General features: G+C 47.8%; 1 protein-coding gene across 2 annotated transcripts in view; it reads right to left on the bottom strand.

The window, feature by feature from the left end:
* Spock1 (sparc/osteonectin, cwcv and kazal like domains proteoglycan 1) overlaps nt 1-22,652 on the bottom strand; it is a 480,034-nt gene that overhangs the window by 247,877 nt on the left and 209,505 nt on the right. For both annotated transcript variants that reach the window (XM_087590365.1, NM_001271297.1), the window contains 1 exon segment: nt 19,701-19,746. Coding sequence is in view for 1 of the 2 variants with exons in the window: in NM_001271297.1 (NP_001258226.1) it covers nt 19,701-19,746 (46 nt within the window). In the remaining variant the exon portion in view is untranslated.

The following is a 22,652-nucleotide window of genomic DNA, read 5'->3' as shown; positions in this document are numbered from 1 at the left end:
TCATAACTGTAATCCTGCTGCCATTATAAATCGTAACATCTGATCTGCAGGATATCTGACAAGTGGCCCCTGTGAGAAGATTGTTTGACCAACCCCTCCCCCAGAAGTGTTGCTACACACAGGTTGAGAAACGCTGGCTTACGGCCTCAGGCCCTGTGCAGGTTGGTGACAGAAAGGGAAATGCAGACTCCCCCTTGGATAAGAGGTCTTCATTTCTGCAGAAATTATTCCAGGCTGACAGCGGGATTGACTTTTCTTGTCTTCTTCATGCACAACCAACAGAGAACAGGAGTAAACCCAGAGCTCGCCCAGACCTTCCCGCCAGAGACTGAGTTCACAGAATACTTGAAAAACAGTTACTCTGCTAGCCAAAGAGCCTTTATCCACATTGTTCTTTTCCATTTTGCACCTATGATTAGGAGGTCATAGATTAACTGCCACGCGTTTTTAATGTATGAGGATAAAATGTACTGTTCTTCCGATCTCAGAAAATAGAGTTCACACTGTGTCCCCTCCTCATCTCTCAAGATCTGCCACACCTTAGTCTTTATTTATTCCCTGATGTCTGTTCCAGTTGCCCTATGTATTACTGTCAGATTCGTTCCTTGATCCAGCTCATCCCCACTCAATGATTGGATTTCCACGGAGGCGCAGATGCACAAGTGACCACTCGCTTGCCCTTAAAACTCACAGTCCGGAAGAAAACCGTTTATAAAACTCCCTGAGAAACAACGCTGGGCCAACTGTCACCACGATCCTTCCCCTCACAGTGACTGGCTGGCCCGAGTCATGAACTAGATAATGCGCGTCCAATGTTGAGGTGACCAGTGTAAGTGACAAGATCTTCAGTGATCAAGAATGGACATTTCACTCTCAGCGCGCATGCAGAGCCAGCCTCAACTATTTCTTCGCTGTGCAACCTGGGCCCTTCTGACCCTTCCGTTATGGGGATGAGAATAGTTCCCATCCTATACGGTCATTTTGTAAATTCAAAGGTGGTTCGGGTAGATCATTCAGTGCAGACGCAGATTGGTGCACAAGCTGCTAGCAATCCTCTTGTGGGCTTTGAGGAACACTTACGAGAATTAAAGACTGTCACTTTAGTCTGCCGAGCCTACCCCAGAAAAAAAGAAAAGAAAAAGGTGGTCATTCTTTAAGTAGATGTCAAAGATCACGATGAAATCCCAGACCCTCGAGTCTCAGTGTTGGCCAAGTGCTAACTGTACGGAAGCTCTTGTAAAGAAGAATGTGGCCTGTAACTCAGCAAACAAGAAACAACAGGCCGTGGGAAGTGTTCCAGGCAGCAAGAGGGCATCCATCTTCCCACCACGCTGCTCTTTGCAAACCTTCTCTATTCAGGCAAATAATTTGCTTGGAAGTTAGTGTAAGGCAGGTAAGAAAAAAATATGTAAATAATAGGAACAGATAAGAAGAGAGCTCGGCTACATGCTTGCTTCCTTTGACGTCAGGGCTACACTTCTAGCAACGTAGCCCACAGAAGCCTGAACAGAGATTTCATTTCCGAATATTCTATCAACTTTTCTATAATAACAACTAAAACTCAGGGAAGAACTCAGAGGCAACAGTGAGGGGTGGATAAATGAGTAAGTGCATACTTGAAAAGCCAAGTATGAATTGAAACGAAGGCAACTACTGTTCTTCTCATGTCAGATCCCGGAAGAGTGCCTGCGAGCCTATAGTGTGTGGGGCCCAAGACAAGACAAGACGGGATAGGAGAAGTGAGAAGGTAAAGGACCCTTACTGATTGGTTTTATTTTTTACCTTGTATGTGATTTTTCACTTAAAAACAAACAAACAAAAAACCTTGCGTTTCCTGGCTGTCAGTTCAAAAGCCAGAATGCATCCACCAAATTATAATTAACATCAAGCTAAAGAGGAAAAGGTTCAGAGGAAATAAAAACCGGGCTTTGATGAGAACCTCCATTTTCCCATCAAGATGGGTAGTGCTTTTGGCAGGCCGTTGTCAGAGATGAGCCCAAGCTGTGGAGACGCCCTGGCCTTCAGGTCACCCTAACCCAAGGGTCAACAACCTGTGTCCCAGGGCCAAATCTGGTCCCCTCCCTGTTCTGTGCAACCCCTTAGCTAAGACTGTTTCTTTGCATTTAAAAATATCTGGCAAGGTTAACAGTATTTCATAACCCCTAAACAAAAAACAAACAAAAAAAGTAAGTTTGGTTTGCTCAAATGAGATGGGGCTGGACAGCAGCCACACCCTCTCATTTGCATATGACTAAGTCTACATTTCTCTCTGAGGCAGAGAAGTCAGTCAGTGCAACAGACTATTTGGACCTCAAAGTCTAAAATATCTATATTTGACCTTTCAGGGGGGAAGAAAAGCATTTTGTTAAATTCGTTGTGTCTCGGAGTCCTTTTCTGTAAGGCAGGTACCGTAAAAGTGCCAGTCCTCAGAGACACTGTGAAGACAGAACCCAATCCCACCAGAGTAAAGGTGTGTGAGCCTAGAAGAAAGTACACCAAGCCTCCCACTGCTGGTCATGTGATGCTTTTTACCTATAGTCATGGTTCTGATTGATCTCCACTTGTTAAACTGGCTCAGATCTTAGCCAAGTCCATTTATAAGGCCTGGGTCCGTCCTTCCATGTGGTCACAGAAGCTGGCTGAGTCCCACCGTACAACCTTGTTGGCTCTCCCTCAGCTCCACACTATACCAGCTTACCCAGCTTGCAGCCTGTCAGGCAGGACCTTTCTAAGAGGTCCCCAGCAGAACATGAAGACTCCCTGTGACCATTGTCAGGAAAGGGCTGCATTGAGAGCCCACAGGAGAGACAACACAGTCTGTAGAACACAGGATTGATCGATAGCAATTCGACCCATCCTTAAGGAGCAGAAACACTGCAAGCGCCCAGGTTGATTCCTGGCTAAGTATAAAAACCATTCACCTACAGTAGCTTCTCCTTGAGTCTTCCCACAATTCCATAGGTGAGGCACCCCCTCCCTACTGTACTGCCCCAGGAAGGCCGTAGGCCATAGTTAAGTCCTAACAGACAGCACAGCATCAGCTGACGTAGCAAGTGTCCCATCCTTTTTCTGTTTTGTCAGTAATTCTCAAATGTAAGTGAGCATTAGCAGGCCCAGGGGACTGTTCACACGGACTGCTACCGTTCTCCTACGGCCTCTGATCCAGCAGCTCTGAAGGACGCCAGAGAACAAATGTTCGTCAAGTTCTCCAGAGACAGTAATGCTCCTGTCCAGGACACTTTGTAAGCCAGGGATCATACTCCTGAGCCACTGGGTGGGAAAGAACCTCCCCCACTGATTACCTTCTGAACTCCCTACTCCCAGCTCACGTCCCACACAAACTCGTCTGCACAGCAGGATGCGGCCTATTTGAAAAGAGAGAAGACCCACTTGTCTTGATAGAGTTGATCCCGAGATCTAGAGGGCTTCAGCATCCTCGTCCTGATTGGCTGATAACTAGCTGGGAGTTTAGGAACTGGTCACTTCTCCTATCTGACCTTAATATCCAGCAGTGAAGAGGCCAAGTAATAGTCTCAAACTGTTGGCCTGCAAACCGTCACCACTATTGCGCCTGTGTCCCCCAACATCCTCCCTTCCCTGGGCACTCATTGCAGACACAGGCAGCTGCTAGAAGGGTCCTCTCATAATGAATGGGCCACTGGGAGCTTCCTGGCTGAGACTTAATTAAGCAGAAGACAGAGGAATGATGTCCCCAATGGGCTTTTAGATGCTTGTATGACACGAGGCTTCTAGTAAGCAAGCTAGCAAACCATTAGGCAGAAGGCATTGGGAATGAGTCCAGGCCGCACCACCATTACCGAAAGGCGGCTCAGCTCCCCATGGCTACACTGATGCCGAGGGAGGCCTCCCTCCACCAAATCCCCTGAGCACCGCTTCTCACTCCTGCCTATCATGTCTCTAAGCACCAAACCGGAGTGTCTCGTCTCTGCCTCTAATTTCTGGTTAGGAAGAAAGTAATGCTTAACTTACTTTCCACCGTGTCCACAGGACACAGAGACAGTTGATGGAGCAAATAGCAGAAGGCCTTTAAAGCATGACATGGTAGGTTCATAACCTACCATAACCAAAAAAAAAAAAAAATTATGGTTGGTACAAATGTGATTTAACAGGGTATCGAGGGAGATTGGCCTGAGGGGGTCTAGGGCAGTACAATGGTTTCCTCCAGGAAATGGCCTATAAATTGAGACCTCAGGGATGAATTGGACAGGATATGAGCCAAAGGGGTTGGCTAAGCTATGGTAACAGATTGTGTGTAAACACCAGGGTGAGCTACCGATGACTTTTATTATATAATAAGGTCTTAAAGGAACAGCACAACAGCCAATATGGGAGACCTATAATCTGCTTGCTTAACGACAAGTCCCCAGTTTCCACCCACATCTACTCTCTAGGCCATTGTGACATCAGGATAATTTCCTCCATTTAGTATATTTGATACATTACCTGCATGTTAAGAAGCTATGGAATCAGGAAAAATGAATCCAAGGGGGAAAGCAGATGATATGGGTCATAAAAACAGACACACAATAATAGCCTGTAGGAATGCTCTTGGTTTGGTAACTGCTTTAATTTTTTTTTTTAAATGAATGTGTCGTGTACCTACATTTGTGTATGTGCACCACACCCATGCAGGTGCATGCAGAGACCAACAAAGCTGTTGGCCACAGGGGTGGATGTGAGCCTATCGCAGGTGCTAAAACTGAAGCTGGGTCCCCTGCAAGAGCCGTGTGTGCTCTTAACAGGTGAGCGTCTCTCCAGCCCAGTGAGAATACTCTAGAGAAGTTCCTACAGAACCATTAACCAGACAGCTGCCATCTTCTCCTGGCTGCCCTTCATCCAGAGCCTGATTGTCCCTGGAAGCAGAAGATGTCCCTTCATCCATTCCAGGGTATTTCAGGTCAATGTCAACCAGACACAACCACTAGAGCAACTCTCCTAACACATGGCATTCCTTCCTGTCTGGCAGTCCTCCCTATGTGGAGGTCCTCCCTATCTGACAGTTATAGTGTATTTCCCATGGTACCTGAGAGAGCAAGACATAAGTCACATTTAATCCCAGCATGCACTTCACTTTTCTCAATCACTAAGAGAATATCATCCAGAGTGAGGTAACCCAAACACCAACACACACACACACACACACACACACACACACACACACACACACACTTGGTATGCACTCACTGATAAATGGATATTAGCCCAAAAGCTCGGATTGCCCAAGATACAATCCACAGACCATATGAAGCTCAAGAAGAAGGACGACCAAAGTGCACAATGCTTCAGTCCTTCTTAGAAGGGGGAACAAAAATATTCATAGGAGGAGATATGGAGACAAAGTTTGGAGCAGAGACTGAAGAAAAGGCCATCCAGAGACTGTCTCACCAGCCCATATATAGCCACCAAACCCAGACAATATTGCTGATGCCAAGAAGTGCATGCTGACAGGAGCCTGATATAGCTGTCTCCTGAGAGGCTCTGCCAGAGCCTGACAAATACAGAGGCAGATGCTCACAGGCAACCATTGGACTGAGAATGGGGTTCCCCATTGGAGGAGTTAAAGAAAGGATTCAAGGAGCTGAAGGGGTTTGCAACCCCATAAGAACAACAATATCAACCAACCAGAGTTCCCAGGGACTAAACCACCATCCAAAGAGTACACATGGAGTGACCCATGGCTCTAACTGCATATGTAGCAGAGGATGGCCTTGTTGGGCACCAATGGGAGGAAAAGCCCTTGTTCCTGCCAAGGCTCGATGTCCCAGTATAGGGGAATGTCAGGGTGGAGAGGTGGGAAGGGGTAGGCGTGAGGGGAACACCCTTATAGAAGAAGTGGGGGAGGGAGATAGGATAAGGAGTTTATGGATGGGAAACCAAGAAAGGGAATAACATCTGAAATGTAAAAAAAAAAAAATCCAATTCAAAAAGGAGTACATACGTGCACTTCCTCATACGGGCTACAGCATGGGATCTATGGAAGTGACTCTACCCTTCAGAGTAGGACAAGAGCCTACTAGAGAGCCTGGGGTTTCCTCCAGGTTAGGGATCGGGCTAATCTGCTCCCCCAGGCACTCAGAGGGACCTCATTGACGATGACAGCTCCCTAAATCCCTTCTCTAGTGACACCTTTTACCCAAAGCATCAGGCATACACATGTCCTTCTTGACAGAATACATCAAAGCTGTCACATGAATTCTGTGAGAAGTAGAACAGCATCCTTGGGATCTGTGGCTGTTCCAAGGACTCTAGAGAGACTGTGGCTTTGAGGCCATCTGCTGGGTTCTTACCGAGGACAACAGACAGACCCATTTGAAGGAGCAAGTGCAGGTTAGCGCTGCCTTAGAGACCGAAGCTCCAAGCTTGATCAGGTTTGTTACTTTGCCCCACATCAGAGTTATCTGGCTATTTTTCTTCAACAGCCCTGTGTGTCTCCAGTGAATGCTGATTTGATTGGGTCCTTCTGCCCTACTTGAGTCAGCCTTCAAAGCTATTCGGAGAAGACTTCGTAGGTCAGGGGAGCCCTATAAAGAAACATTAGATAAAAGACAGCCTCCCTTCTCAGTAGATTTCCTCTCATAGAACTATGTAGGCTCAAGGTCAGAAACCACACCAGTGGTCACCACCCTAGCCCCACTCAGTGTTCAGTCTACCCGAGGTAGGTGGTTCAAGCTGTGAAACCATCATCCTTGGACTAAGCTGAAATCTATCCTTTTACAGCTGCTGCCTGCCATGCCTAGTTACCCTCGGAAGCTGTTCGTTCGTTCCTACTGCTATGGCAAAGTATCCTGGAAAACGGTGACTTCAGGGAGAAAGAGGTTGTTTGGCTTATGATTCCAAATTACACTATGTCCTAGCTATTGTTTCCATGATGTGAAGGAACCCCATGACCAAGGCAACTCTTACAAGGGACAACATTTAATTGGGGCTGGCTTACAGGTTCAGAGGTTCAGTCCACTAACATCATGGCAGGAAGCATCCAGGCAGACATGGTGCTGGAGAAGGAGCTGAGAGTTCTCCATCTTGATTCAATTGCAGCCAGAAGAGACTATTTCTTCTGCACTAGGTGGAGCTTGAGCACTAGGAGCCCTCAAAACATGACTACACAGTGACATTTCCTCCAACAAGGCACGCCCACTCCAACAAAGCCACACCCACCCCAACAAGGACACACCCACTCCAACAAAACCACACCCACTCCAACAAAACCACACCTACTCCAACAAAACCACACCCACTCCAACAAAACCACACCCACTCCAACAAAACCACACCCACCCCAACAAGGACACACCCACTCCAACAAAACCACACCTCTTAATAGTGTCACTTCCCATGGGCCAAGCATATTCAAACCACCACATGCTACATCGTGAGAAAGTCAAGGCAGGAACTCTTGAAGTCGGCCACATCATGTCATCCTATCCTTGCTTGCTCTGCTCACCTAAGTTTCTTAACTCTTGTCCAGTTTGGGACTCTTTGTCTAGGGAATGGAGCCGCCCACAACAGGTTAGGGTTCCCTACATCAATTAACCGTCAGGGCAATCCGCCATAGAAACACCCACAAGCCAACCTGACGTAAATAACTTCTCACAAAGCCTTTCTTCACAGGTGCTTCAAGGTTGGGTCAACATAACAAGTTTAACTAGCACAGAAGTCAAACACCCCTGGTGACTCTGCACCTGCCCAGGCCTGTCTATTGCGTCTGTGGCGCGAACACCACGCCGCATGCGCTACATGGCTGAAGCTGAGACGCGTCCGCCCCTGCTTCACAAACTGTACATAAAATGAAGCCAATTAAGTGTGGAGAAACCTGGCTGAGCTACGAGAGCAGGATGACAAAGGTTTGCCCATAATCTGACAATATAATTTTATCATTCCCAAGGGTGAATTTCTCCTCCTGCCTAATCATAGACAGGAAAAAAATGTGACTCAGGATCAACCTCACTAAAAACGAAAATCATAATTATTAGCGTATTTCAGCCAACACTTGCATGGTTTCTATTCAAATATCAGATTTTCCCCATGGGTATTTTTTTTTGCACAAATAATTTGTCTTAACTGAATCACTAAGAAAAGGTATGACTTGAGCGTAAGCATTCTGTTAGGTTGTAGTGAAGGTTTTGTGTTCGTTTTTATTTGAAAACAATCTATAATAACACTCCTGTATTTCTATACCTTTTCAACATGCCCAAATTCCTCACAAGGAATTCTTTTAATGGTTACTTTTCTCCCCATGAACCGCACCTTCCTGCTACCCTCTGAACATGGCCACCATGCTAACAGTCCCATGGCTGGCTGAGAACTTCATTTCACGGCCAAGCAGGAATTTGATGATGTCTTTAAATAAAGCATGGATTTTACCAGGATCTTAGTATTTCTATAGGTACTAAATGTGTACCTGTTCGTAAAATGAGAGTATAAATGTGCGTGTTTGTTTGTATATACGCATGTATGTGTACTTGTATGCATGTGTACACATGTGTGTGTACATATGTATATGCATGTGCCTGGGAGTGCATATGTGTGGCATATGTGTGAATGCATGTGTGCTTATGTGCATGCATGTGTGCTGATGTGCATATACATGTGTACCTGTATGTTTACATGTGTGTGTGCATTCACATGTGCAAGGAAAGTGCACACAAAATGCACATGCCACTTTGTTATTTCAGATGGCACCACATAGCTGCCTGGCTTTTAAGGTCTATGAAGGAGATTCTCTTCATCCACCATTCTCCTACGGTCTGATCGACCTCCTACCTCAGCATGCAGGAAAGTGACCGAGTACTGAGGAATCAGATTCTGATTGTCTGGTGCAGCTGCCACTTGGCTGAAGGCAGAAGATCCATTTGCTTCCATTAATTGGCAACAGAGATCATTCAATGCCTCATTCCTGCCAGGAAGAGCCCAGCACTCTTTGTTCCCGGTGCTAAAACACTTACCAGAATCAACCCCCTCAGAGCAATCCCTGACGGAGGCGCAGGCCTTCTATTCTTTCCCATCTCGGCAATTTTAACCGTGCGTCAAGCCAGACCTTTAGAAGACTGTGTACTCAGTGTCGCTGGAGTAATTATAGACCTGTAAGCGCTGCTGCATAGACAGTTCTTGAAGTGACATCTCTGTCACTGTCAGATGCTAGCCTGAGCAAGGCTCTCCCTAAGACCATTCCAAACACCACAGGGGGTCTCCCTTTTCTGTTTTTAAGCAGATACTTATATAGGGTTGCACGTTACCTTTTGGTGAATGAAACAGAGGACGTACATTTTAAAAAGTAATATAGAGACACGGCAGGCTTTCATGCATTTGCTTACACAGCTAAAAAGAATGTTTTAATCAGAGATGGGGGGTGGGGACAGGAGAAGCCCAGAGGACCAGGAGAATGAATGGAAATATGCAGCATTGGGGAGGGGAAGGAAGAGGAGGGACCCTCCAGAAAGTACCAGAGACCCAGGAGGTGAAAGACTCTCAGGACTCAATGGGGGCTACCTTAGCCAAAATCAAAATGCCCTATACTGAGGAGGGGGAACTGGAAGAGTCCACCTCCAGTAGACAGACAGGGCCTCAAGCAGAGAGACAAGGATTACTAACTCCAGTCAAAATTTCTAACTCAGAACTATTCCTGTCTAAAAGAACAGCAGGGACAAAAGTGAAGAAGAAACAGAAGGAAAGGAGGTCCAATGACCGGCCCACCTTGGGATCCATCTCATGGTGGATGGGAGGCACCAAGGCCTGACACTATGCTATAACAAATGCTATCATGTGCTTACAGACGGGAGCCTGTCATGGCTGTCCTCTGAGAGGTCCTACCAGCAGCTGACTAAGATAGATGCACAGTTGGACTGAAGTCAGGGAACCCTATGGTTGAATTATGGGAAGGATTGACTCCTGAAGGGGAGGGCAACCCAATAGGAAGACCAGCAGTCTCAACTAACCCAGACCCCAGGGAGCTTGCAGACACTGAGCCACCAACCGGGCAGCATAACTGGGCTGGTCCGAGGACTGAGCACATGTGTAGCAGAGGACTGCCTGGTCTGGCCTCAGTGGGAGAAGATGCACTTAATCCTGGAGAGACTTGAGGCCCCAGGGAAGAGGGAGGCCTGGTGGGGATGGTGGTCTCTCAGAAGTGAGGGGGAGGAGGAACTGTGGGAGGGAGGCAATGGCTGGAATGTAAATAAATAAACAAACAAACGTTTTTAAGTAGGTGTTGGAGGAAAATGGAACATTCCCTGATGCAGGTGCAAAGAGGGGGCGGTGAGCACATTCATCACCAAGCCTTAAAGGTGGGGAGGCGGGAGGTGGGCGTGGCTGGAGCAGAATGCAGTGAGAGACAGTGGAGAACACAGGTAGGGTTGGGATGTTTCCAAAGATACCACAGACAATTATGATGGTTACTTTAAATCGACAATTGGATGCCATCCAGAATCGGCTGAAAAAGAGTCTCAAGAAGGTTTGTCTAGATGAGGCGTGTGTGTGAGGAATAGTCTTCACTGCTTCACCTGATGGAGGAACAGCCAGTCTGGCCATGGGCAGCACCCTTCCCTGGTGTGAGGATGTAGACTGTCTAAGGGTAGAGAAAGCCAGCCTGGCTATCGGCACGAACGCATTCATTGTTCTCTGCTCTTGAGTGGAGATGTGACGCGACCAGCTGTTCCAGGTTCCCGCCTTGACTTCCCCAAAATGAGGGTCTATAGAACCTGGGACCATAAACTCCAACTCTTTTCTCCCTTAAGCTGTTGTGTTGGTCAGGATATTTTTTATAACAGCAACAGGAATGAAACTAAAGCAATGGAGTCTTTCTTGTGTCTTTGTCGTGACAAAGGTTTCCTCTGACATTTCCACCTGCTCTGAAGTGAAGAACAGAAGTTGCTGGGGCAACAGCATGAGGCTTCACTGGGCCAGGCACTGCCCGGTGCTTTGGTGCCCAGGTGGCCAGAAAACTCAGTTCCTCCACCAGTGTCCACAGCTCGAGCAGGCTTCTTCTGAGATGCCTGGGGGCTCTAAGGTTTGTCAATCCCAACTGTACCATGTTCTTGTTGTTCTTGTGTGTGTGTGTGTGTGTGTGTGTGTATGTGTGTGTGTGTGTATGTGAGAGAGAGAGAGAGACAGACAGACAGACAGACAGAAAAAGAAAGACAAAGAGACAGAGACAGATAAACAAAGAGACAGAAAAAGAGAGATAGAGACACAGAGACACACATAGAGAGACAATGTGTGTGTGAGAGAGAGAGAGAGACAGAGGCACAGAGAGAGACAGAGAGACAGAGATAAACATACACCGAGAGACACAGAGACAGAGAGACACAGAAAGAGAGAGAGAGAGAGAGAGTGTGTGTGTGTGTGTGTGTGTGTGTGTGTATGCACATGCGCATATGTGTGTGCTTTAAACAACTCATCCCTAAATCTCTAGGAGACACGAGAGGCCACACTGAGCTAGCAGCCCCAGCTCTCTACTGCCCAGGCTTCAGGCTCTCAGTCTTGTTTTGAGCTCTTTTTTGCCTTCTGCTCTCTGAGCACAGTTGCCTCTCCAGCTCAGCCAGGTACTGTGTCTCCTCTTGGAGACCCAGACGTTCCAGGATAGAGAGAATCCCAAAGGACCTAATGAACTCCCTACTACTCATACACACAAACATACACACACAGAGACACAGGCAATACACATACATACGTGCACACATATATACGTACACACATACATTTCACACTACACACAGGCAAACACATACAAACACATGCACATACGCATACACACATACACATGTGGACACACACAAACACACATACACACCTACACCAAGAAGGCAAAGTGTAACCCAAGGCCACTGGCTCCCAATAGGACAGCAGCTGCTAACAACCCAGAGATACCATGACCTCATATTTTCCCTTATGTTTTCTTTGTTGTTGTTTTGTTTGTTTTGATGCAGAGGTTTACAGTATAACCCAGGCTAGCCTAGAACTCACTGTGTAACCCAGGCTGGCCTCAGTTCTGTGAAAATCCTCCCCCTCCTCAAGTGCTGTAAAGCCAGCACAGCTGCCTCTCCAGTATTATCTTAAACATCCGGTTGCCAGCTGTGGAGACGGAAGCTTCACATACACACAAACGCCTTTCTTTCTTGCTACTCCTGATAGTTCCAGCAACCTGACAGCCCTTGGGACAGTCTATCAGGGACCCAACTTCCCACGAGTGGCACCTGCTCGCGGTGCGTGAGAGCTCAGAGATCAGCAGGGAAGAGAGCAAAGCATTGGGGCCAGGAGCAGAGTCTATCTGCCTGTGTCTCTTGGAACCATGTGTCTAAGACAAGCATCCTGCCTGTGAGGGACTACAGGTTTGTGTCCCTGCAAGTCCTGATAGTGATGTCCCAAGGTCCAGCTGGGAGTTCCAGTTGTGGGGATTTTGGGAGAGAGTAAGGTTCTGATGGTGCCCTTGAGTTTCCAGAAGACACCCAGGCTCTGTCTCCCCTGAGAAGACTGGAGGAGAAGTTATCGGTCCTTAACTGAAGAGGCCCTCACCGGAGCCCCCTCCCCCATGCTGCCACCTTGAGTTCAGGCCATGGCTTCCAGAAGCAGGAGGAATAAGGGTCAGTTGCTTATGAGTGACTCACTCTGATGTACTTGTTTATAATAACCCTGAGTCCCTCACACTGGTCGACTCTACTCCATGATCAGAAAATACTTCTCCTTACCATGTGCTTCCTCTGTAGCTTTCCTCCAAACCGATGGCCATCTTTAGGAAGGCACAGGGCACTTCCTCTAGATCTTCTGCCAGACATCACCCAGGAAAGACTGGTGACCTCTGACCTGAGTTCCCTTAACCCTAAAGCTTCTCTGGGGTACCTTCCAGCACCCTCCAGCTGATCGTGTTTACTGGGTGTCGGTCTAGATAACAAGCATCAAGGAGAGCAGCACCCACAAGCTAAGTGCTTGACCCGATGATGGACAGGCCAACTAGCTCTCGCTCGAGTATAAAGGTCCTCCCACACCCAAGGCTCCAGAAGGAAACATTAATAGCATATCTCATGACACAGCTCTCTGGCCCTTGCTGTGTCCTTTATAGGGAGGTTGGATCAATTTTGTAGATTCTTCCCTCATAGATGTGATCCCCATAAGCTCTGGAGAGACAAGGAACTCAAGACCCAGGACGTCACCGCCTGTCCTGTTGCACAGGGATGGAGAAGGGCAGAGTTAGGAACAGAGGCTTGTTTCCAACGCTGCAGAACTAGGCCTTCCCCACAGATGCTATCGGCTCCTGTGCACACGGTAGTTATGTCAAAGGAGCATTACTCCATCTCCATCAATCACATGCTATGTAATACAGACGAGGGTACTAAAAAGCAAAATGCTTTGATTTCAGGTATGAAACATGGTTCGGCATTTTCTTACGCAGCCATCTCCCTTCCGTGCAAAAGGAGTAAAACACGGATCTACTCTACACTCTCTAAGAAGGAAAGTAAACCAGCAATATGGATAGGCTTTTAAACTCGGCTAACATATTTTACTCTGTTGAGAATTCATCTAAGCCAAAGCTGGCTCGCTGTGGCTCAACAAACACAAGGTAATTCATCCAGAGGTCACTGGCCCACCTGCAAGGTGGAATTGTACATAGCACATCACTCTTGAATAGAAACCGGTATCAAATAAGTCTGAGGGAAGGCATCAGCATGACTTTAGAACTTTTTACTGCCCTTGTAACTCCGTTATCCTTCCTCCATATGGGGGTAAGATATCAAAGAGGCCAGAGGGTCCCAGAGCATGCTGTGCACATTTGTTCCAGAAGTGGGGGAGTACAGAGATCCTGCACAAGTGCACCTAGCAAATTAGACTGGAAGGAGCACAGGTTCAGTAGGAAGAGTCTACCCCTGGCCAGCCCCGTGACCCTTGGGAGTGTACATATTGATATAGATGAAATCACACATTAGTGGCTCTCTACAGATGAGGAAGTAAGGGGTGTATCATTGGGGCCACTGAGAAACGGCAAAGCCAAGATATGACCAGGAGCTCTCTACCCCTTCACTATTTCCACACCCCTGTGCAAGGTCCCATAGGACTCCGAGGTAAGAAACCAGTCCCCACTTGGGCCTTTCTTTCTGCTTACACTAAAAGCCTCTCCCCATCCTGATAGTTAAAAGGCCCATTTAATCCTACTGGCTTTATTGACGCTCTATTCATACCTCATTGGTTAGCCTGTAACTTTACAAAGAGGAGCATTATGTTTTGAATGTTTCATTTCTCTTCCTTCTATGAGAAAACATATACAGAAGGATGCGCTGTATAAAGAAGAACTTAATGCTCAGGAATGCAAGGGTCTGAGGAACCTGTATTATCAGTGACAGGCAACCTTGAGTTAAGGGAGGCCATGGGACTTGCCACAGCTAGCCATTTTAATACTGGCATCATTGTGTTTGTCTTCGTTGGGGTTACTATTTCTGTGGTTAAGCACTGTGACAATAAATAACTTGGGGAGGGAAGGGTTTTTTCAGCTTAGACTCCCACTATGGCTCATCACCCAGGCAGAAACTATCATGGCAGGAACCTGGAGGGCAAGAGCTGATGTCAGAGGCCGTGGAGATGTGCTGACTACTGGTTTGTTCCTTAGCTTACCCAGCCTTCTTTCTAATACAACCCAGGACCACCAGCCCACCACCATGGGTTAGCCTCCCAACCCCCGATCAATCATTAATTAAGAACATGCCCACAGGCTTGCCCACAAGCCAATCTTGTGAGAACATTTTTTTCAACTGAGGTTCTGTCTTCCAAAATGACTCTAGCTTGTGTCAAGTTGACGTAAAACTAAATACAACTAAATACAGTACAGTATCCCACCGTGGCTTCTCTCTGGGAGATGCCATTATCTGCAGGCTTAAAGGCTTGACAGCAAAGTCAGTGTGCACCTGTTGAGAATGTTAAGAAAAAGTTTCCCCCAAACAAAATAAGACACAATGAAGTCATCCACGAGTGGGGGAGAGTTAGAGTAAACAGTAGCACCTGCTGGAATGCTACATTGTAAAGGAACCACGGAATCTTCAGCTTCGGAAACAAAATGTCAGATGCTATGCTGAGTGCCACGAGCCGGTTACAATCAGAGACACTGATTTCTACTGTGAAACACATAATTTAATGTAACACCTTGTGCGCATGCTCAGATGACACAGAATGGAAAGCTGTCTGTCACCTTTAGAAAAAAAAAATGTGAGAGACAGGACCAAGAGAGGTTTCCATGGGATTTCAATATTACACCTCTGATGGCTTATTTCAGACAGGCAAAACAAGCGAAGCCAGACAGAGGAAAGACCAGACTTTTAACCTGATCCAATTTCAAAGCCATGAGATGGAGTCAAACCCAAGAACACCAATATTTGAATTAATAATGTTCTTTTCCCTGCCAGAATCGAGTCGCAACATTTAAAAATCAATACTCCATTTTAAAAAAAGATAGCTATTTCATTGTTAGAGTTAAGACATACAAGAAACGAGGAGAGAAGAATTAATCTAGCTGGAGTGAGGTATAGAGAGCAGGTAGGGTGCAGGAGAATCAGAAGTGTTGGGTTAGGGGGGAACATCTTCCTGAAGTTGCACGGCAAAAGAGAAATGGCTGTCCCTGGAAATGTGACAGAGCTGGGGGAAGCTAGTGTGCTGCTTACCACAAACATGGCCAGCTGCCTCTGAAACATAGCAGTTCCCAGGCTCCGGGAAGGTGAATGAAGCCCTAAGAATTGGTCTTCAAGGTTGAATGAATACAAACCAGAGGCTCTGTGGAGGTAGAGATTAAATTCCACACCAAGAAGAAAGCCACAAAGACTCTGCTTCTCAGTCTGGTTGCCTGTGCAAAATTTCAGAGTCATTTAAATGGAAAAGTTGCAAACAATTTCGTAGTGAACCCTCTTGTCCATACTCCTCTTCCAGTTCAGCAACATGGCATATGTGGCTCCCACCGGGCTCCCGGCCCCAAAGGGCAGCTGTAGAATAGGAAGACCCCTCCCCTTCGTTGTAAAACTTCCCTTCGAATGTTCTGTGCTTTTGGTCAACATTCAGGCTTGTTGGAAAGTTGGCATAGCAGATGACCACAGTGACAGGGCTTTCTTCTCTCCTGCTATGAGTCACCAGCACGTGGACTGGGACGCCTGACTCCCAGGGGATGGATTCACTGACATTTCTATTGATCTACTGTCATCTGAGTCCACTGAGGGCGAGCCCCTGCTGGGCTCTGGACAAGAACACTGTGCATTCACTGCCCAAGGAGGTCACCCTCAAAGCCAACGACTGCCTGCTGTCTCTGAAACATCCGTGTCTTGCTCTATAAAGAGGTGCCCTTGTCCCTAACAGGTCCCACGCTGAGTCTCTGAGACCTGGCACAGTTTGTCCATCAGTTGGGACATCAGACGGGCATCAACTGGCAGACTCATTCCTGAGTGGACCACAGCACAGGAGAGATCTAAGCCCATACATGTTCCATCACTCTGAGACATCTTCACGTCATCAGAACCGCATTCTAAACATGCTAGAGTGAGCATGCCTTTACCTAGACACACAGACATACACGCTCCCCACCAGCACCCCACTACCCCCTGAACTCCTATGCAACAACAGCAACACACCAGATATTCCATAAACATTGTTGCAAACAAGCTTCTGCATTCATTTTCTAAAGGGATGATTGGGAAGCTTCAAAATAACTCATGAGAATTTGCTGGGGTGGGGGATATGGGATAGGGGTTTTGCAGGGGAGGGGGAAGGGGGATGTGGTGACCTGGAAGGGGATAGCATTTGAAGTGTAAGCAAATAAACAATAAAAAAATAAACAAACAAAAAGAAAAGGGTGCCGATTAACTTTTATCAATTGGACACCAACTAAGCTGCCTGGAAAGAGGGATTCTCAACTGAGGAAATGCCTCTAAGCAGATTGGCCTTTGCGCATGGCTGTGGGGCAGTTTCTTAATTAATGATTTATATGGGAGGGCCCAGTGCACTGTGAGTGGTATTGTTCCTGGACTGATAGTCCTGGGTTCTACCAAAAAAAAAAAAAAAAAAAAAGAAAGAAAGAAAGAAAGAAAGAAAAGAAAAGAAAAAAAAGACTGAGCAAGCCAGGAAAATCCAGCCAAAAGGCAGTACTCTTCCATGTTCTCCGCTTCAGTTCCTGCCTCTGGGTTCCTGCTTGAGTTCCTGGACTGACTTTCCTCCGTGATTGACTGTACCCTCTAAGTCAAATAAACCTTGTCCTCCCCAAGTTGCTTTTGGTCATGTTGTTTATCACAGCGGGCAGAAAGCACATTAGGCCTGACTGGAAATGGCCTCGTGCTTCTGACAGTTTCTGTGGCATTCCCTAACTCTACTACATGCCTCATGTGGTCAGTGCCCGAGGTTTTATTTCTCCGTGTGGTGTCAGTGCCATCGGTAACTATCTGTTACTGTTAAGCAGCCCACGGGGTAACTGACGACATCGGCTGGAGGTGGTATTTTAAGGGGAGGCTACCCTCAACTCAACACCCTCCTCCCCTGGCTGTGACTATCTATAACCAAAGCAGCCACCCAGAGCTACCATGTAGGACTCTCAGCTGTACCCCTGAGCATCGTGAGGCATGAGGAGAGGGTTCATCTCAGCAGACCCAAGTTCCCGAGCACGCAGAACAGGTCAGAGCCCTGTTCAGAACAACCACAAAACCCTCATCTGGAGTTCTTGCATAAGCTTTAATGCTGCCCGTCCCTTGGGACTCAAAGTCCCTATGTGGCCGTCAGGGCAAGAGGAGTCATCATTTATCTCCGGGCTGCCTAAGCACTTGTCTTTATATATCCTCTTCCCTTGTGTGCATTACAAAAGCAGACTTGCCTTCCTTCCATGGAATCTCTATGTCTGAAAGCCCTGGGACGGAGAAATTGAGGGCTACTAGACCCTTGGAGGACGAGCCCCCATCAATGCACCTGAGCATAGAGCATCATCAGCTCAGGGCACCACATGGTGGAGCTGAGTCAGAGCAGGGAGCCTGAAGTGGAGGTCATCCGATGAACTCCCCCGTCATACGCAGACAGGGGATTGGTCACTCTGCACCTAGGTGTATTCTTCATAAATGAAGGCTTAGTCTTCTAACAAAACGCTTGAAGATTAAAGAAAGGCTTAGCAGGAAGGACCAGTACCTTCCTATGTGCTGCTGTGAATTGTTGATGGCATGGTGACTGTTAAGGAGCAAGGCCCCGGAGGAATGACACATCTGCAACCCAGGCGAAGCCGTCTGCACCCATTCCCTCCCACATGCCGACCCCCAAGCTCCCTACCACAGTCCTTCCCACAGCTGAGCACGATTCCCACACCCACCTGCACTGCGGCCATTAACACATCCCTCCGAAATCACATCCATTCTCGCTCCTTGCTCCTCACTCTGAGCAGCTGGGGGCGTGGGGGTGGGTTTGGGGAGACATTAACCACGGCCCAGTGGCTCCTTGCTTGGGTCTCCTGGCTTGGCATTTGTGTAAGCAGCGAGAGATCAGTAAATGTTCGAGGTGGGTGGGTGAATGGATAGACAACGGCGTGAGGGCATGAAGGGCGCAACCGCTTCAAGGTTTGGGACAAATGCACGTGGAAATCTGAATATAGGTTTTGCTGATGAGAAAAGGGAGAAGCCCAGGGGTGTGAGCGAACCGAAGCCGAGACTCAGAATTCTGAGTCACTGGAAATACGCACAGCAGACCCCGTCTCCTCTCCGTTTCAGGCGGAATGGCGCATGCGTATTCGCGACACAACTTAGCATCGTTTCCTGCAGTGATGTCTGTGCCGAGAGCTGCCACACATGGGGCAGCAACTCAAAGCGGACCTTCCTTGTGCCCTAGTGAGTCACACCAGGACATAGTGACTTCTGTCTGCCCCCATGGAAGCAGTGCCACGCCTGCTAGGATGAGTGGGAAGGACAAGAGGACAAGGCTAACCTCTACCCATCCATGACTGGACGCTGCAACAGTTTCTATTTAGAAGCCATGATGGGTGGGGCTTGGCCGGATAGCTCAGAGGGTAAAAAGCACCTCCACCCAGTGCAGATGACCTGAATGTGAGCCCTGCATCTCACACGGGGAAGGTGGGATCCAGTCCCTAAAAGTCATCTCTGACTTTAAAGACACATGCACGCACGCATGTGAACACACACACACACACACACACACACACATGCAATACACACGTACACACACAGACATATACACGTGCACTTATGTGCACAGACACACACGCACACACTCTCACACACAAAATAAGAACCGTAAAGAACACATTTAAGGAATGACGCCAAGTATCCCTGAAAATCTCCCAGAAGTATTCCTTTTCCCACCATCGGATTGCAGGGACATCTTTCAGCACAGAGCCTTCTATGAATAAAACTGCTGGGTACAGCCAGACTCCTAACTCACAAGCCTGATAATCACTTTCCCATTTTTTTTTTTAAAAAGACAAAACTAATCAGTGGTTGCACTGACTGGTTCGAGTCTTTAAAAAACTGTTTAGATCTGTGTGGAAATAACCTCCGACAAATACCCACTCTGATAAAATAATTCCTACCACCCTGCTTAGTTCAGACCTCGAAGTCAGTGAAATCAGACAGCTAAGGTAGCCTCTGAGGGGGGAGACGATCAACTCTGCAGGCAAGGGCAGGGAAACGAGTTGGCTTTTCCCACAGTGTGTCCAGCTAGGAAGACGCATCCTTTACCTTGGTCGAAGGGCTTGTTGGGATTCCAGTTTCTGAAATAGTCATCCTAGGAAAGAAAGACAGAAACAAAGGTCAGACGCCACACGCCCCTCGCTGCCTTGTCCCCGGTTCCCAAAAACACAAAGGGAAACCCTCGCCGCGTACAGGTCTCCCCGCAAAACGAGCATTAAAATGCAATCAAACGTATCAATTTGCTCCCCCTGTTCACACCTTCCAAATCGAATATACCAGGCACTGGGAGTTATAAGGACACTTCAGCCCCATACAGAGGACAGCTCTGCTCGCCTTGGTTTGACATGCAAACCCAGGCATCTCCTAAGTGTGAGGTATGTTTGCCATCAATTATGCTATAGCTGAGGCCTGGCTGCTCTCACTTATGATTAAGCCCCTGTGTTTGTAACAGCTGATAATTTAACTGTCAGCATTTCCTTCACCAGGAGACATGTATCTTGTGGTGTGCATTTCCAGTTCCCCTACACTAAACCAGAGGGCCGATCAAACGTTAAAAGGACCCTGGCTGTGTGCTTAGCGTAACATCTTTTGCTATAGGGATGGAGAGGGGTGGGTAGTGGGCGGATAAGCTTAACTAAGTCTTTTGTTTTAGGAAAGGACGGGATGCGGGGGAGAAAGCAAAGGGTTTCCTGCTCCCTGTACAGCCAAATAGTGCCTGCCGGGAGTCTGCTTCAAGCATGTGCCAAGATGGGCACTTCACTACTTTTAAACTGTAAGAAACTAGTTCATTAGGGTTCTGGTAACACTTGTTACTTCCAACAACAGCCCGGCCCCTTCCAAACCACCACCTTTGGCCCCCGCCCAGCCCCAGCAGACCCATGCTTGCAAGCTGAAGAGGCTATGCTCTTCCACACCGCACCGCACCACACCGCACCACACCACACCACACCGCACCACACCACACCGCACCGCACCGCACCGCACACCACACCACACCACACCACACCACACCCCACCCCACCCCACCCCACCACCTTTAGGAATTTGGCCTTTTTTCAGCCGGTAACCAGTTTGTTAGCGACGTGGTTTTTGGCCAGGCACTCCACACACCACAGACACCTTTAAAGGCTGTCTGAAATGATTTCACTTCTGGAGAAGTTAATGTATACCAAAGTGCATCATTAGTTTAAATTACTGTCCGCCGTGCCTCATGGTTTACTTCATCTCCCACGCAATCTCCTGGGGGTTTTCAGGAGCCTCCTCCTCGTTCAACTACCTGACTGTATTCGATCCTTGTTGAGGTCAGCCAAGCCCTCAAAGAGATTTTAGGAACGTAGATTTAGAGCTAAATGAGACCATACTGCTTCCTGGCCAGCGGTTCCGTTCGGCAGAGCGTTATGTAAACACAGGCAGCCTCCCTGGATCCCAGAGACTCCTCACTGTGCTATTTCTACCTCTAAGGAACTGATACACTCAGGTTATGGTGCGACTGTCCCGTTCCCCTGACTTGCCTTGAGATCTGTCCCAAGGGCCATCATTGAGAACGTCTAGAATACCTGCAACATTGCCCCCACCGACTTACTGTTTTAAATACAATCAAATTTGGGGTTTGTGCTGTCTCAGCACTGCTCTCCAGCACTCAACAGTCTTGGGGCCAAGTGTGGACATCGGTCATTAGGCGCTCAACGTTTGTGTCTGACGGTTAATATCCTCTTAGCCTTCGACAAGCCCGTTACAGAAGAGTCTACGGTTCACAAGGGCAAGGCGAGAGATTACCCAAAGGGACCGTCTTCTGCAACAGAGGAGGAAGACAACAAACTATGCAGACTGCCAAACGAGGAACTCTTCTCGTGCAGAGAGTGGCATCAAGTCCTAGGGCACTGTGGGTCTGCTAAAATATTTTCACTGGAACAGGCTGTCCTAATTCGTGGACGTTCTGGAAGCTGAAGATGTACGTCTAGCGGGGAGGGGCCAGAGTCCAAGATGAGCGGCTTTACTTGAATCCCACATGTTACATTCTCTTTGATGTCCTGCACTGAGCTGAACAGGTCCCGAGAACAGCCTATCCGCTAAGGATTTTAGCACACTTGAGAGCCTGGATGGAACCGGAGCCATCCTTCTGGACCTTGTCACTCTGCGGGTTAACTCTAACCGCTGGTTTTACAGTTTTCTTCTGGGAAGAAAGCACAGTCTCAAATATAAGGCCTCTATACACTGGTATATAAGGCCTTAAATATAAGTCTTAAATATAAGGCCTTAGAATTTTTTTTAAACCCGCTGCAACTGTAAAAACGCTGCCTAATTACTGCAAAGGAGAGAGCGTACCTTGGATGGGAACTCTTTATGGAAAAGTTCGTCCTTCAAATACCTCCTTGCCTGGGAAGGCCAAGTGGGATGGGGAATTGCGCCCTGCATCTGGTTGCTTTCTCTGTGCCAAAGGAAAGTTGACCACAACATAGGCCGTGGAGCCCCAGAGCTCCTGAAGCTTTGTGTATGACGATTTTGACCATAGCTGGTGGGAAGCCCTGCCCCGGAAGCCAAGATCGTGAATTGTGAAACTCGTTTGGGAAATGGGCCGTGCGTGGGCAGCAGGGAGGGGTTTCTAGATGTCACGCCTGCTTCCAGGGTCAGAGTAGGATGCGTCTGAGCATGCGCGATCCCTAGCCTATCATGTCCAAGTGCCTCAGGGAAGCCCGCACAGGCTCAGCTGCTCCTGACGAATTTCCTCTAGGAGACATTTTGATGAGGCAGCACCAGCAAGGCGCAAAGAGCCAGAGATGAAAGAATGCCGTTTACAGACTTCGCTTGGGAGTCTGCTCATCCTCACATCCCGCCTCCCTAACCACTGTGGTCCTCCAGAGACTTAAGGCCAGCTCTCTACACTCCAAAATTGCCAGGCCACCAATATCAGGGCTGGCTTCTTCTCTAGGGACCAAGATCCAGTTTGCACAAGTCAGGTGGTCTTCGTTGTCTGTCTAAATGAAAGCACAGGTCTGGCTG

Source organism: Rattus norvegicus, chromosome 17 (assembly GCF_021556685.1).
Source record: "Rattus norvegicus strain SHRSP/BbbUtx chromosome 17, alternate assembly SHRSP_T2T, whole genome shotgun sequence".
NCBI lineage: Eukaryota > Metazoa > Chordata > Mammalia > Rodentia > Muridae > Rattus > Rattus norvegicus.
This window is presented reverse-complemented; position numbering and strand designations above follow the sequence as displayed.